Source organism: Falco punctatus, assembly GCF_963210335.1.
Source record: "Falco punctatus genome assembly, chromosome: 4".
In the NCBI taxonomy this organism is placed as follows: Eukaryota; Metazoa; Chordata; class Aves; order Falconiformes; family Falconidae; genus Falco; species Falco punctatus.
This window is the reverse complement of record NC_137583.1, coordinates 11,755,276-11,772,577: the sequence shown is the minus strand read 5'-3', so window position 1 is coordinate 11,772,577 and position 17,302 is coordinate 11,755,276. Positions and strand designations below refer to the sequence as shown.

The following is a 17,302-nucleotide window of genomic DNA, read 5'->3' as shown; positions in this document are numbered from 1 at the left end:
TTCATTTAGACCTAATTGTACCATGTCCCCCACTAGCTTTACTCAATTCTTTCCTTTCTCATTCTGCAATGAATTTCCCCTCTCTTTGTTCCTTACAGGTTGCTGGAGCAGGGTTACCAAAGCGACATAGTTTTCATTGTCCATGGCAAATCCTTCTGTGCCCACCGCTGCATTCTCAGCGCTCGCAGCGCCTACTTTGCAGAAATGTTTGAGACCAAATGGAAGGGGAAGAACATGATCGTGTTGAAGCATCCACTGGTGAGCAAGGCTATGCGTCCAGCTCAGCTCTTTCTTTTTTCTTCCCTCCCCCCCCCCCCCCCCCCCCCCCTTTCGACTGGGTGAGAAAAGTGAGTAGGAAGGACAGTTTGAGGGTTAACTTCCACAGTGAATAGCTTCTGGAGCTCAGAATAACCTTAGTCAAGGAGATGGGCTTGTGGAGGCATTTTATGCAGAAAAATAGCATTTACTCAGATAACAAAAGGCTGTAGACCGTGTACTTACCCTTTGTTCCCTCTGCTGTGGGCTCAAACGTATCTGAATTAATGGCAGCAGCAGGTTCCCATCTGCCAGCTGCGTCGTGATTCCTCTGTGGGATAAGTTGAGTCTGTCTAATTCCTGGTGGACAGGTGGTCTGTGGTGAAGACATCACCTCCATAATTGGCACTAATTGAGTCCTTTTTGTTGCCTTTGCAGCAAGAACTAAATAGGCCATAAGTGCATTCCATCCATTAATCACCAATACTCTGGCATGCGTTTCTACAGCTTGATTGTGGCTGTGCAAAACCTCTTGTGACATACTTCCAGTTTCACAGGACATTGCTTAATGTCTCTCTTTTCTCTTTGTACAAGAACACATCTTTCCTCCCAAATTAAGAAGAGTTGAAAATGTTTGCAACCACTGGAAGACTGGATTTTACAGAGCCTGTATTACAGCTGTGTCTTTGGAGCACCTCCGTTAGTCAGGTCCTGTCCCCGTAGGCACATGAATTAGTACCACCTGTTGATAGAGCTGTGTAAGCCAGGTGGAGTGGCAGCGTTAGTTATGCAAGGAGCGAAAAGTTAGGTGCAGTGTGTGAGCTGCTATTCAGTGGTGGGGTTTTTTTGACTTATCGGGGATCGTGTTTGTATCCAGGCAAGTTTTAAGTTTGTTATTAAGTTTCTGGGAATTCTAAAGGTAACTTTCTCATGTTTTATTTTAGATTAATCCAGCAGCCTTTGGCTCTCTTCTGCAATATCTATACACAGGTAGGTGACTTACTGTCTAGTGTATGGATCCACGGCTGGTGGGCAGCTGTCTGTGCCTCTGCCATAGCACTGTTTGGGTGGCACAGGCTTGCAGGCAGCCGTGTTTGGATGCATGAGTTGCCAACACATCCTCTCTGCTGGTGGAACGGGAGAATGTGAGCAATCCCCAGCTCTTCCAAGTTTTTTGTACCTTTTGCCGGTTGTTGTCCTGCCAATAACTATACAGCCAATTTTAAAAAAAAAGGTTGATTGGTTGGATGGATGTGGAGAAAGTATTTTTACCTTTAGGAAGGCAAATCTGTTGTCTGGGGTAGAAATCCCCTGAGGTGGTGAAAAGCCAGGTTTCCCCACAGGTCACCTTCAGTCTGGCAGACTGAGTAGTGTGCGCTGAATGCTTTGACTACTTTGTATTATTTTTGTCTGAACAGAAGTTGATCCTAAACCTTCTGTGAAAATGCCAAATTGTATATTGGAGGCATGCTAAGTGCTGAACTGTTTTAGGCCAGGAGGTGGTGCCAGAAAGTAATTTATCTTCAAGGCTCTCCTTCCCCAGTCCAGTGTTTTCAGAAACTCCTTGCCACGCTTTCAGTGATGTTAAAAGATTCTGGGATGACAGCTTGTGAGCCTAAAATCTTTTCTTACCCAGAGCCAGGTAGTCAGTGGTGGCCATCAGGCATGCTGCTGTTGCCCTGCTATTTTTCCTTTTCTGAGGGGAATTTTGTGTAAGCCTGTTCAGTCTTTCGCCTCTTGAATGAAGCTATTAGGGTAGGCACTGGAAAGTAGGAATGTGAATTAGATGCCAAAGGGAGATTCATGGAAGTGTGGGTGGTGGGCTACCAAGTCTTAGCTTCTTGGACTGAGTTGTAACTGGATGCTAAAAAGTGAGGAAGTGTGTCTACTGAATTTTTGTGCCATCAAGTCTTCAGGGCTTAATTTTTGACATTTTTACCATTAAGTGGTATGTATTAAAAGAGCAGTCTGCATTTCTTCTTGGCAGGTCGTCTTGATATCGACGTAGAATATGTAAATGATTGCAAGAGGCTAGCCAAGCAGTGTCGGCTGCAGGACCTCATAGATGATTTGGAGACCAAATGTAAAAAAGTCTATGAATTTGGTAAGCATTTTACTTGCTGTTTTCTCTGCTGTGCCGATGTGCTGTTTCAGGGAGAAAGAGGAAAGTGTGATGATCGATATTTGATTATACCCTTGGGACTTCCAAAAAATGATTCTGTTGTGGAATTCCCCTGTTTGCATGAGTTTTCAGTCATGGGCTCTCTGTAGGGCAGCTGTAGTGGTTTCTGACCCATGCATGTTTATAATTTATTTTGAATGTTTTCATTATAGTAGAGCAGCCATGGCAGCAGGATTTTGCTGTGGTTGCCAGACATTCACTGGAGCACTGTGGGGTCTATTTGGAATTGCCTTTCAGCAGAGAGCTTGTTTAAATCCCTGGGGAAGTAAAATATGTCCAATTAAAAGTCCTTTTCTGCATTTATCTGACCCCTAACCAAAGTAAAATGTTTGATAATTGGCCTGAAATGGATGCAGAGAGAGACATAACACTTTCTTAAAAGCAGAAAAGTATTTCTGAAAGCATGTGTGTATTTATAACAAATGTATGTGCCAAACCTTAAATGATGCAATCCTCTATTTAAGGGCTTTTTGTTATCCAAAGAGCTTGTGATCTAATCATGACATCAGCTTATTGCATGAAAACCAACAGTTGGAGTTTATCATTCATCTTCTTAGTTCAAGCTAATGGACACATGAAGAAGAATCAAAACAGCACAAGTAGGGCAAAACTGTGCCTAGTCATTAAGTGGGGAAAAAAAAATTACCTGGTGACAAAACCTTCAGGCTGAAAACATCTGACTCGCGTTTCATGCGCTGAGTTAACTCCTTTATTTCAGTCAAGTTAATTTTGGTTTGAGAACAGAATCTAGTCTGTAGTTTTTAAATCAAGAGCATCTTAGTTGATCTAAGAGGTAAGGGTGTAGCTATTCTACCTTTCTCTCTTGATTTACGAGTTCTGATTATTCAGCCTCCTGAAGTTGCAGGGCTTGACAGATAGAGACAATAGTTCTGGCTCAAGAAATTCCTTATCTACAAATCACATGGAAGATACTACCATGTGCATGTCTTCCCTTGGGCATGTGTAAGTGTGTGCTGGTGGTGGGATGCAAGTTTACCATGGTACCACTGTTCCCATATAGACCAGGGTGCGAGTCCTTATGGAAGCTGTATCATGTCTTACCTCAGCTGTGTAAATACAAATGTAAACATGCATCTGAAGAGATTAGAAATGCGTTTCTTTGTTTTTTTTGCTGCAAATAATGTAAGATACCAGTTTAAATGGTAGAAAAGGGGAGTGGTGGTGAATACCATGAGTAGAAAATAAAAACTACTCAGAAAGTCAGGTAACAAAATTATCTTGTGGCATCTTTTGATATCAGAGTAATCCAATGAGATGCGGACATCTATTCTTGCCCGCTCCCCCCCCCCCCCCATTTTTTCCTTTTTATCTTTTTCTCCCAGGGTCTAGCTGAGACCCTGGAGGTGGCCATTCCATCTGAAAACATGAAGTTGAAATCTCGTATTAGGTGGTGGGAGGACATTATAGCTTGATAGCTGTCCGAAGCTGTTGCGTAGTGTCACTGGCAGCTTAAGGATCATGAACTCTAGTGTTTAAATTTGCAAACTACAAAAAAGCTGACTGCTTGGTGGGGTTTAAAAGTGGAAAATGGTGAAGTAACATTTCATGTTGGTTGGGAGTTTCAGATATAAGTTCCACTTGGAGATGTGATGCAGACTTCCTGGATGGCACCAGACAAAGAATTTAATGTCTGTGTTCTTTGGGAGGGAACGGTTGTTCATTTCTAAGGCCTGACAGAAGAAATAATCAATGGGTGGTGTAAAGCACTGATAGAAGTACTAGGCTTGATTCTTTTTTATGACAGTATGGATTTACGTGAATAGACAGAACAGCTGATAGGTCTGTTAGAAGGTAGTTTCTCATATCAGATCTCATGTTGAAGCCAGGAAAACTTGATTCTCCAGAAATTAATATATATAATAATTATATAAGTTAAAAATTGGGAAAGATTTTAGAAAACATCATGTCTGGCACTTGACGAAGCATTATTGTTCCTTCTAGTGCATTCAGAATCTCTGCTTTTTCAAAGTGCTTTCCGTGGAATAGACATCTGATTCAGGTCTGCAGAGCAGGGTCACGTCTTGCATCAGGATTATGAAGCTGAAATGTGCCTAATGAAACAACATAAACTCAAGCCTGTGCGGCACCAGTGGATAATTGCAGTCTCTGCAATCTCATTATCTAGAGTTAATCAGCATTTCAAAAGCACTTAGTGTCTTGGCATGCTCAGACAGTAGTTTAGGAAAACCCTGAAGAGGATGACCCAGCGCCTTCTGTTGCACCTGAGATGGACTTCAGTGTGAACGCTTGCTTATTTTCCCCACGTGTGTATTGTGACTGTAACAAGAAAAAACTGTTGCAGTGTTTGGAAGAGCTCAGACAGTGTTTGTCCAGATTAAGCAGTAATCCTTCCTTTAGAAGTGGAGATATTTGACAGTAAATGTTCTGCAGTTATTTCTACAAGTTTTAGGGGGAAAAATTTGAGAGCAAGGTTTGTGATGTTTGCTGTTGTAGTGGAGGCACTGGATGTACAGAATCTGTGGTTCTAGCTAGGCGTGGCATTGGGAGGAGGATGTACAAGGCAGATATCAGTGTGGCATCATTTTGGAAAGGTTTGGGGGGTTTGTGGCTCTCATTTGTTGTGGTGCATTAGCTCAATTGAAAGAAAAGACTACAAAGAAATACTGAGTGTAAAACAAAGGCAGCTGATAAATTCGTAGGTGATGCTCAGTGCTATACAACTGAGCTAGATGGGAAAGGAAGACAAAATCTTCTGTTCTCAAATGTAGTTGGGTTATTCCCTGCAGCTACTTGCATTTTTTATGTTGCTGTTTTCAAAAAACCCTTCATTCCTACATCTCGCAAGAAAGCAATTGTCCCCGCTGCTTCCTTGCAGCCAACAGCTTATTCCTGTTCCGTCACTTTGATTTTTGTTGTTACTGTTAGGAGAGAGTTGCTTGTGATACCAGATGCTGTGCTTTTGGTTTTGAGAGATGCAGTGTCTGAAATGTCTCATGATAGATTTGCTTCTCAGACAAATCACTGCTCTTTCATGTCAGTGTGAAAATGCACAGATGCTTTGTAGATCCCAAGAGAGAAACCCTTTCCCTTGACTACTGCTTAAAACTTGCTGGGTCCATTAGCACTTACAGAGCCTGACTGATTTGGCAACTGTTACAATAGGCATTACACAAATATAAATGATTCCCTCTGCCATAAAGAATTTCTAATTGCACAGTGAGAAATTTCCTTCTCTCATGCTGGTCTGTAAGTGGACAGGGCTTTTTGAGAAAATGCACTCAGTCGTGTTTGTGTTGGTGCCAGGTCTCCTCTTGGCTTATGTACCCTCAAGTCATCTAGCTGAAGGTAGCGTTTAGTGCTGATAGAGCAGCCTGTCTCCTTGCTGGTGTAGTTCCATGTTTAGCAATGTTGATACCTGACTGTCTTGTATTGGTCAATTATTGTTCCCTTCTCAGTATCTTTCTGGGATATTCAGCCTATCTGAGGTACAGTGCTGGCATATCGGAAGGGTGCAGCAGTAATGTGGAGGAGGGGGTGGAGAACATCTTCTGTGGCACGTCGTGGTCTTGTTCTGCCCACGGCCCAGCAGAGTCATCTGATGGAGCTCATGTAATGTTGCACAAAATGTCAGGAAAAATGAGGTTTCAAGGTGGCGTGATTCACCTGTGAGGAGTCTTAATGTGGTGAATCATGCCTGTCAGAAATTCTTCTGAATGCTTCAGCTGTGAGGCCACTTAACTCTTTTGTCCTTGAGAGTTAACTCTGCATCTCCCTGGCTCCCAACAGCATCTCAAGCCTTCATCACCACAACCTGGCATTTTCCAGCGGTGCTCCATGTTTTTTCACGTGTTCCCTATGTGTCAGAGACTGTTGAATATCTTACATGCTCCAGTCTTCACCCCATTTTCATGCCGAGCTGAAAATAGCGGTGTTGTAATACAATAGCTGGGCATACTTTGGGCTGCTGCTCATTTGAAGTTGGCGGGGTTGGCTTCAATGAGCTCCACAGCAGCTTTGGTCATAGCAAGACCGCAAAAGTATGATTGTGTAGTTTGCTTCCCCTTTATTAGGCTGTTTAATTGTGTAGGCTGGTAGGGCAAGACAGATTGACACACTAGGTCTGAAAAAGGCAAATGAAGTGCTGTCTCTGTATGGTTTATTTGATCTCTTTGGTGGCAGTGATGCTTATTTAATGTTTGCAAAGAACACAGGCACACTCAGGAGTCCAGGTGTTCTGGGGATCTTTGTGCTTTGAGGATCTATAGGTAGAAAGTAGAGAACAGGCTTGGGTGCACAGGACTTACTACCTAAACAAGAATAAATCCTTGTGTTCCCTGGAGTGAAGTTAGGATGCCACAGCTGAGATGGGACCCATGAGAGCATGTGACAGAGCAGAGAGGCAGGGAAGCAGTTTTATTTTAACTAAATATTTCCTGGTATGGGCTTCACTTTAGGTCACACTGTCAGTGGCAGGGGTGGCAGCTGGGGAAGGCATCGTATGAGTGGCTTCTGCAGGGATCAGGGGCAGCCTGGTCAGTGGTCCTCAACTGTAATTGATGACACGGATTGCAGAGAGCGAGCTGGGCCTGAAATATACCTGTGGCAATTTTGTGTGCCACAGTTGATAGTCCAGCACAAGGAATTAAGCTGTTTGGAGCAGAGACTGCAATATATGCATCCACTTCCAGCCCTTCTCACCAGTTGTACTGAGGAGTGCTGTATGCATGTTTACATAGAAGAATCACATGCGTTTTGCGGTAAAAGCTGAACAGCAGTAATACTTTTTCTGGAATGTCTGTCTTTTCTTTAAATGGGAGAGAATGTTTGTAGAGGAATTTAGGCATCTCTGCTCTTTTGTTGTTTTTTTTTTTTTTTTTTTTTTTTTTTTTTTTGCTTCTTCCAGTCTCTTCCAAGCCAGGGACCTGTGTGAAAGTGCTGACGATTGAGCCCACAGGTAACTGCCGGCTGCAGGAAGATCTGGCTCTTCTAGCAGACTGCGCCCTGCCAGCTGAACTGCGGGTAGGGAGCAATTATACTACTTCTGGTCTCTGTGGGGCTGTGATATGTGTTTGGTTGCATTCTCTCCATTTGAGTTTAGTGCTTGCTTTGGTGGTGCTCCAAATACTGAAACCTTTTATTGCTTGGAAATGCTGTAGGATTGTTTAATGAGGCTGTCGATGCTGGTCCTTTCCCTTGGATTTTTACCCCAGCAGGTTTCTTGGTAAACAAAACCCTTGCCATGTGGTTGGTGGGGATTTCCCCATTGACTACAATGGGACAAGAGGTGGTCCCCAGCTCTTTTTCCTCCTCTCTGCCATCCTTCTTGAGTATCAGAACTGTTTTATCAGCAGGCGTTGTTACCCAAAGAGACACATAGATGGAAGGTGGCTTGCTGGGCTTGTTTACTAGGAGCTGACACCCTGCAGTGGAGAGGTGCTTTCAAACTCTGAAAATATTTCCAGCAGAAATGCAAGCCCCTCTGAAGTGAATGTAACTTGACTGACAATAGATTTGCTTTTCATAACTACGTCTTGTTAACCCTTAGAAATAGCCCACAGACCACAGGTTGATGATAGCTATGTTGAAATACCATCAGTATTATTAGTTAGGCTCATATATGGAGATCTTTGCTCCCAGTTGCAGGAGAACAGGATAAATATTAGTGGTCTTCATTCTCCCTGCGTCTGTTGTTTTCTGTAGTATCAGTAGATTCACTTTGCTTTTATGTCTGTCCTTTTTTTTCCTCTCGCTCAGACCAACCACTGAATTTAATAACGTGAACTCATTTCAGGTGGTTGCTGTGCCCAGAGGTTGTATGGCTGAGCGATGTAGCAAAGTTTATTGCCTTCTTTCTTTTTGTCCCCTGCCAAATAGACCTGCCTGGTGCAAAGAGCTTGTGTGTGTGTCTGCGCATGGATAAGGTTTCTTACCTGTAATAAGCCAGCATGTTTTCTGCTGACTTTTGGCAGACATACTTCTCTGAGTACTGAACACTTTACAGAGAGAGTTTCTCTCCATCAAGTTTCTATCTACCAATGCAGAAATCTTTCCTACATAACCTGCTTCCCCCAATTAACTGTGCGTTTATTTGTGGCTTTCAGTATGCTTTTCTGTAGGTTTGTAGGATTTAAAGGGAGGTGATGCTATAAGTAAGCCTCAAACTTGCCTCTGCAAGAACTATAAAGAAGGTCGTGGGCCCCAAAACAGTGAGATTTACAAAAATTCCTAAGTCACTTCTCAAATAAGAAGAATGCTTTCTATTTGATTGCTTGACCCTAGACCTTGATGGCATGCTCCTTTTGGGTTAGGTTTTTCTTCTCTAGGGTTAGAAACACTCTCCTTTTAATTCTTTCGTGCAGAATAGGGGCTAGAAGGAAAGTAAGAAACTTGGAATAATGTAATTATCTGACAGCACTGTGAATGCCTCTGTGAGCTGTTTTCTTGCTGTGTTCATAGATCAGAATAAAGGCAGTTACAGCAGCATTAGACTTATTATGGCTGTAAAAGTAAAGAGGGCATCGGCCCGTGCCTGTTCACTAAAGAATTTGTATGCCATGTACAAATTTGGGTGCTTTGTTTAAGCCTGATAAATTCTCAGACTCCCGTTTTTTGATCTCTAGGTCTTTTTCTTTGTTAACTTAAAATGAATATATGAAAAAAAGCTCTTCACCCTATTGCCAGTTATATCTCATCCTAATGTTTGCAAATTGTTAAATTCTGTGACTTCGGCATCTTTGCTGTGGGACAGAGGAACTGCACATCCTCCTTCTTGCAGGGTTTGATGCCATACGAGAAATAGGATACAAAGTATGTAACCTGAAATAGCAGGGACAACTGAATAGTCACGTACAAACATCTGTGTTCTCAGGAGAAACATATGCTTTTCCCAGCCTATGCAGAGTAAAATAGGTATTTGGCTTCTGGATAAAAGCCAGCATTTCCAAAATTTGGCAAGAGACATTCTGAGCTGCTGTGTATTATATACAACTTTGTTTCACTATAGACAAATAATTTTCATGTTATGTCTTTGATACTTGAATGCTGCTGAAAACTCTGTGCATCCCAATTTCATAGTTCAGTAGTGTGTTATATGGCTAAACCAATAATTAACAATTGATATCCAATCACAGTTCATTATTAGTTTTTAGAGTGAGAACTGTCTATTCCTTGAACTCTTAAACATGTTTATGATCTCAGTATCTTGTTCCTTATTCCTGCTTATACTTGAAAACCTTTTCTCATTCAGTGTTTGTTTTTGAAAGTATTGTTTCTATTTTGTTTTAAACTAGTAATGCCCAGAATTTTTCTGACTGCAACAGCTGCTGTTTTGGTTTGTCGCAATGAAATTTAGTGTGACGGATTGAAGTAAAATACCATCAGGAGCCAAGCAACTGTCAAAAAACATGTGGCTTTCCACTGTCTCTCTGCCTAGCTCTTCATCTTGTGTCTGCCAGGTGATGTTGTTGAGGTAGACATGCCAGGGCTTCCAGTGTATGAGACTGTAGGTACATCATTTCCTTGTAGCTGGTTTTTCATTATCTTTTAACCAAAACCTTATTTTCCAAACCAGGATGAAATCAGACTTAAAAGGATCAGTTTGCCATGAAATAAATAACCGTTCTCTCCATCTGTATTGACACTTGGTGTGGCTGCAAAGAAATGTGACCATTTGTCACTTCTGGGATAAAGCTGAATCTTGTAATGCATAGAAAGAAGTTGGAAGCAAGTAGATGGGTTCCATCTTGTCTGTCTCCGCACCTGTGTAGCGTGGTTGTCCGTGACAGTTACTGCTGTCCTTTGCTGTGCCCATTTGGCAGAGGCAGATTAACCGAACTATTTACAACATGCTTCCAATTATTATTTTTTTTTTTTTTTGTCCAATCCACTTATATCTGGTTATGGGCTGGTAATCTTGTCTTGCATCGCTAACCCTTGTATTTTGTGCTGTAATTTATTTACAGTTTTCTTGCTGAGATAATCTGGCTGAGGTACAAATTGCTGCCACTGATTTGTTTAGTATGTTTTTGCCTCCAGCAGCATGTCTATTTAAGTGCTAATAGCAAATCCAGGCGGCAAAGACGTGGTCCTCCACATGTGATGGTTGGAAGATCCTGTCAACGTTCAAGCAGTCTTACGCTGTAGAAGTGTTGAGAATATTTCTGTATGGTGAATGAGTTACTGTGAATGTTTGCGCCTCACAGGCTGGACTGTGTTGTGCTTCCTGGGGAACATACTTTGGTAACTGCTTTGCCTGGACAGAAGCATGCTAAGGAGGTTGCCTGAATGGGGAGGGGGGTGGGAGGAATGAGCCAGTTTTCTTCAGGGAGACCCTGAAAGGGAGATTAAATTCCTCAGGCGTGACAAGGGAGGAGAGTAGAAGTAGTAGAGACTTGAAAGGGGAGTAAAATGGAAAAATCTGCAAAGCTACTTCACACTGAATAGGAGAGACAAAGATGTGAACCTGCTTTTGTAGTAGGAAATGGAAATGACCTTGTAAAACTGAGCATCAGAGCAGGGACCAGACAAGGCTAGGAGCAGGAAACTGAGCCTGGAGGAGGTTGTAATTCAGGAGACAAACTCTGAGAGAAATAAAATTCCCATGTCCATTCCAGAGGGATGGATTCCTTTTAAAGATTTACATTTGGACAATGAAAGGGGAGCAAAGAAAGGATGTATGTAGGAGATGTGGAGTCTGTCTCAGTTAAAATTCTTGTGCTGCAAGGAGTGGTGTCTTATCAAAGCCTGTTTCTAGGTGGTGGGTTTTTTTACCTGTAATATGCCTGCAAAGTTGTAGCCTTGAAAGTGATGTCAGAATTACTAGTAGAGGCCCATGGCGTGGAGATAGCAGCAAGGCAAACAGAGCAGGCAGTTGGCTAGCCTGATACTGGTGTTTGTAATGTGATGCACCAGAGAGTGGGATGCAGATCCCCAGACTGAGGTTTGTTCAGTGTCTTGAAACATGAGACACAGATAAGAGCGAAACAGCAGCCTGGGGAATCTACAAATGGGACGATTTGATCTCATCTTCCATGCTGGAGGTGCCTTTTGTATTACACTCTATGAAAAGCAGGTAATAGATCAATTGGGCAGCGTCCCTTGAATTGCTGCATCCCTTCTGCATCAAGGAGTTTGCCGATGGGGAAAGGCTCACTGGAGAGAGGTGCTATGGGGAGGCAGCATTACTGCGACAGCATGTGTACGATTTGAATGTCACTGGGCTTACTCTCCTGTGGTTAGGAATCAGAAACGGCCAGGTGTTGCTGTGGACAGGGAAAGAGCTTGGCAAATGGGTCCAAACTGCCATGTTCAGTGGTGGTATAAGCTTTTGCCAGCTTGGTGCCTTGCCACATCCTAGAACCTGTCTTGTGAGAGAAACCTCACTGCACGTGAATTGAGCTTGGCTGAGAGCACCAACCCAGTGTGTACGCATCGGGCTGTGTCTTTGTTTCGTTTGGGAGGGAGGAGTCATCTAGCTCTCAGTAAAGCTGAAAGTCGGTTGCTTTCTGTTAGGATAGAGGCAGGTGAGTTGGAAATGGTGCTTAGGTGGTCTGCGACTGGGAGACTGATCATCACAGCCAGCCCAGGGGTTTCCCAGGTGCAAACCTGGGATGTAACTTTCCTGGGTGAGAGACAGCAGTAATAAACCCGTTGGCCCAGGCAGCTCGGGGCCATATGTTTGGAAAGCAAGAAGCAGGGGAAACTTGTTTTCAGAGATTGTCTTGGTTACATGGCTGTGAATGTAAACTTTTTTTTTTTTCCCAGTTTAGTTGCCCTGTATATCGGACAAGGTGAAAGTGAAAATACTTGGAAGTGTCACTTTAAAATAACATAACACCAACAGATATTTTTTTGTGTGTGTGTGTGTGCTGTCTTTGTTGGCACGAAGGACTGGGAGGAGGTGTGTTGGTGTTAAAATAATTCGCTAGAGTATTAATACTGCAACAACACTATCTTTGGCTGCAATTCAAATTAGAAATTTAAAACGTGCTTTAGAAACGTTGGATTATTGAAGTGATGTGGTACTTGTAGCCAAACCGTTTCAAACTGGTGTGTACATCTATGTAATCTATATGTCACCTGTACATCTACACAGTAAAGGGCTAGTCCTAAGCTCTAGTATGCTTATGATACCCCGTGCATGAAGTAATCTTTGCCTCCTCTTGGTTATCTGCCTTGTTATGTGGCACGGAAATGCTTTCTAGAGGTGTATGGAGGGTCAGGGAATTTTCATGGATAAGGGAGGCAGCTGTAACTTGAACCAGGAATGCCTCTATCAGGAGTGCAAAGATTTCTTCACGCTGAATTCTGTGCTCAGATGATCTTTTGGTGCTCTGCACTGTGCTGAGGGAATTGATGGGTGATGGACTTCTTGGTCTTCCCAGAAGCAAAACTTGGGACACTAGGCATGATTAAAGCATGAATCTTAAAGGTGGGGTTTTCTGTTTTCTTTTCCTAGGTTGGTTTTGGGGAGTTGCCATTTGACAGCACTGACAACTTTAACAGTTGTCCTGATGTGTGTTTCCGAGTGGCAGATTACAACTTTTTGTGTCATAAGGTATGTGCTTGTGCTATATACTTCATTCTTCTCCCTTCTTGCCATGGGTCTAGTCTACCTGTCTTCCCCCACTCATCCGGTGCTGGATACACAGCAGAAGCAGCATTGCTTCATCAGCTGGGACATCAAAAGTCCTGTGGCAGCTGGAAACTATATTTAAAGCGTTTAACAAAACAGAAAACTCTGCCTTTCTTGCAGAGGTGAGGGGATATATTTATGGATTCAGCTACAGCATTCACAGCTACAAAATCTCCTGCTGCTGGCTTGTGAGTTCAGTGTCCAGAGAAGGGAATTCGATCTGCAAGGAAACAGCAGTAAGAACGGATTTTGAGATCCAACCTTCAATTCAAACTCCTGCCCTAATGCCATGCTACTTTTGAATCTCTTAAGTTTACAGATTGGTGGTTTTTTTTTGTTCTGAGGGTAGGCATGGATAGGAATAAGGTATGGAAAAATGTTGGAGATGCAGCTTCAAAATATAGGGAGAGTCAGAGTTACAGAGTCTGAACTTACAAAATACCTTTGAGCTGCTCTGATGGCTGGCTGGTAGTGCTGTTTGGTTCGGTGCAGAGAAAGACGCTAGTGTTTTGGTCTTTCTTCCCTCTCCAGGCATTTTTCTGTGGTCGCAGTGATTATTTCAAAGCCCTTCTTGAAGACCATTTCAGTGAGAGTGAGGAGCTGCAGACACAGCCCAGCATCCCTGTGGTGACTCTCCATAACATCTCAGAAGACATCTTCATTCGGGTGCTCTACTACATCTACAGTGACGATACAGAGGTGAGGCCAGCCATGGAGCCTTTCCTCCTGGGATGCTTAATTCTGGAGGTGTTCACAGCAGTGTTTTCCCATAGCGTCTGAAATTGTGCATGTGGTTTCTTAAATCCCACTGCCCTACTCTGCTACCTCGCTTCTCAGGAGCCCACATACCTGGGACATGTTGTTAGCCAGGCATGAATCTAGTTTACGTGCATGAAATTTGGGAAGCAAATCCTTAGGCTTTCACCTGTAATAAAAATTTGGAAATTAGGTTGCATATTGTATGTTAGTGTGATAAATGCAGGATTTTGCAGATTTCCCTCTTGGGCTCTGTGGAAGGATAAGGTGAGCAGCTGCCAGTAGATGGCAGATTGAACACATTTGGAGATGTGGAAAGGTTGAGAGATTCTGCTTATTTTCTCTTGGCATCATAGCCTACTTTTCCATTTGCAGCAAGTCATTATTTCCACTGTTTATTTATTGCTGGGGTGGGCAAAGATTCCACTGGGGAACCAACACCTTGCTGTGCTCAGTATTGCAAGCAGTAACAAAATGGCCCTAACACACCTAGTTTTCAGCCTAATGGACGGTGCAGCAAATCTCAGCCTTTAAGCAGCTTCCCGCTTCGGTTTTGTGGCAAATGCTTTCAGCAGGTCTAGCTACAAGATGCCAGAACACATTCTGGCATTATGGCACTGATCAGAGATGCTGCTGCACCTGCCACTGTCACTTCTCCCAAGCAGTATTTGTGCTCTGGGTTAGGTGCCACATACAGAGAATGCAGGCAGCTGTGACCTTGTTTCTGCTGATCTGTTCACCTCCGGGTAGCAGCGGGGAATGTGCGGTCGGGAGAGATGTATTTATCAGGCAGCAAGGGCAGAAATGCCATTGGTATGCCAGAGGGCAGATGCTTCACTTGTCTGCACTTCTTTCCTCAGCCATGCGTTGAAAGGGCAGGTGGAGAGGGGAAGAAGCATGTTGGGGTTGTGAAGATCCTCCTGACCTTGTAACCGCACTGCAGCATGACCCCGTTCCCTTGCACCTTTCCATTCTGCCTGCCCTCCTTGTGATGGCTCACGGGAAGTGTTTCCCAAGCAGCCGTCCCTTTCCAAGGGGTGTCTCAGCTGCCCTGTCTGGACTTGGAGCAGGACAACAACAACAACAATGTGTAGGAGCCGAAAGGCTCTTTTTTCGTATCTTTTCTGTGTAGAATGGTACGTAGGTTGCATTTCAAACTGAGCAGCCAGGATATGAGCTTCTGCAGAGAGTTCACCTATCAGGAAAAACGGTCAGGAGAGCAGGAATGTAACTCGTGCTCCACACTTAAATGTGGACTGTTTTTCCTGCCCTGGATTTCTCCAGCCAAGTGTCAGCACTTCCAATTCAGTGTTTCTTTTTCCAAAGGATTTATGTGTCTGTCCATACAGTAGTGACTACTTGCAGTTGGAGGTTAGAGTGTGTGCAGAGGACAAAGGATTCCAGGCAGAGAGAGAAGTTTCTGATCGGAATACTTGTGTGGGCACAATGGGAGCTTTTGGAGGAATGTTTGCCGGATTTGTCCTTGATCAAGCAGTTGGGAGCTGCTGCCACCAATACTGCTGACTTGAACGCCTCCAACTTGTGAGGTCCCTAGAGCTTATGAAAGGACAAAGCAGCACTTGATTAATAACCCCAAGAGCTCTGTTACACCAGTATGGCACTACAGCACTCATGGTGTGCCCCTAATACAACTTGTATCCTTCTGCACAGCTGTTGCAGGGTGTTATACAACTGGGACATTTGCTGTGAGCAGCCTCTCCAAACACTGGTGTGGACAGCTGTAGGGGAAGAAATAATCAGCCTCTTGCAGTTGTCAGGGTGAGCAACCACATGTGTAGATGTGGACAGCTGTGCTTTTGGTGCTGACCAGTTACGAGGGCAGTGGACCACGCCATGCCAGTTACCATTCCTCGGTCTAGTATGGCTTGGTCTCTAAATGTAGGTGATCTCGCCTCCTCCACAGCCAGGGTATGCTGCATCCTGCATATTCACTGTTCAAACGGATGTGGGTAACTGTGCTCTTTGCAATTCACGTTAGCAGGAACAGAATTGTGCAGCGAGAGGCTCTAGTTCCAGGTTAGTGACGCAGATGGCTGACTAAAATAGGTTTTGCCCAGCCAGGGGGGAGAGACTTGAGTGAAGCTGGAGGTGGTGTCTCCAACATTATCTACAGCATTTTTTCATCCTCAGATCACTTGCAAGGGACAAAGTACCCAAGAGCGAAATGGGAGGGTGGTTCTCTAGCTCAAGAGCCTGAAAATGTTAAAGGCCGTTCACAACAGTGTGAGCTTGAGCATCTGGTGCATGAATTCAGTTTAGTTTGAATGCCTGTTAGAGCTCCAGTAGTATTTGATGTGTGGGGTCTATTCCCCACTTAGTTGGGCCTCACCTACAGTTTTATTTGGCGTGGAATTTTCTGTCCTTTGTTGTATCCCTGTACGGGGAGGTTGTGCTGGCTGAGTTAGCAGAGCCAGTTTGAGGAAGGAGCTTCAGAGAATTTTGCATGTTTTTCCCAAAATGTCCAGCAGTACAAAATGGGAGGAAAATCCTAGTGGGGACGAGGTGCTGCATTCTGCCAGCCTGTTCCATTTGTCTCTTCGAAGGGCTTTCATTACCTCTTGTAAAAGCTACCTCCTTCCACCGCCCCGCTGATCATTCCTTAGCAGCCAGCCTTCAGTTGCACTTCAGTGTTTCCCCATTGCTTTGTGCTTACTAGCGGGGTTAGCTGTAGCATGGTAAACTTCTTGCTTTGTGCTGAGCAAGCTGCCTCTGCAGCATTTTAGACTCTTCTGTGGTAACTGAGGGGAAGATTTAGCCCTGAAAGATTGAGCTCCTGTCTCTCCATAGTGCTGTTAACACTTGTCCGGTAACGGGCCAAACGACACTTTAGGGAATCTCTGCTAAAACACAAGAGAAGGCATAAGTTTGCCTAAGACAAGTGAAGTGGGTAGGACTGGACAGTAATTCTCCTCTTTCCGTTGCCAGCTGTCCCCGGAAAACGCGTATGACGTGCTGTGTGTGGCAGATATGTACCTGCTGCCTGGGCTCAAGCGTCTTTGTGGCCGGACCTTGGCTCAGATCCTGGATGAAGATAACATTGTCAGCATCTGGAGGATCGCAAAGCTGTTTCAGCTGACCCGACTGGAGGACCAGTGCACAGAGTACATGGCAAAGATCATCGAGAAGGTAGCAGAAACACTCCCCACCGCGCTTACCACATGCGCCTGTGACTGTAACTGCACAGTGAGTCATAGATACAACAGGTTTAATGGTTATACTTCAGTCTGTAACACATGGCTGCCCACTCTGGTTTAATGCGCTTCCTGAAAATGAGCAGCGGTTAAGTAACAAATCACATGGTGAGTTAGAGCAGAGGCTGAGGAGTGTGGCAGTACCTGATGCCACTGCAGTAATCCAGATGCTGGTGGCTGCCTAGCACATCCCTGTGGACTGTGGGGTGAAAAAGCTGCCCAAAAAGTTCTGCAGGTGCCATGGGCATGTGACTTGCGCTGAGCTTTCAGCCATTGTGCCCG

General features: G+C 44.1%; 1 protein-coding gene across 2 annotated transcripts in view; it reads left to right on the top strand.

The window, feature by feature from the left end:
- Positions 1-17,302, top strand: part of ABTB1 (ankyrin repeat and BTB domain containing 1) — a 28,392-nt gene that overhangs the window by 6,251 nt on the left and 4,839 nt on the right. For both annotated transcript variants that reach the window (XM_080385413.1, XM_080385414.1), the window contains 7 exons: positions 99-258; positions 1,200-1,245; positions 2,243-2,359; positions 7,323-7,438; positions 12,876-12,974; positions 13,584-13,751; positions 16,755-16,955. In XM_080385413.1, the coding sequence (XP_080241539.1) occupies positions 99-258; positions 1,200-1,245; positions 2,243-2,359; positions 7,323-7,438; positions 12,876-12,974; positions 13,584-13,751; positions 16,755-16,955 (907 nt within the window). The remainder of the gene's footprint in view (positions 1-98; positions 259-1,199; positions 1,246-2,242; positions 2,360-7,322; positions 7,439-12,875; positions 12,975-13,583; positions 13,752-16,754; positions 16,956-17,302) is intronic.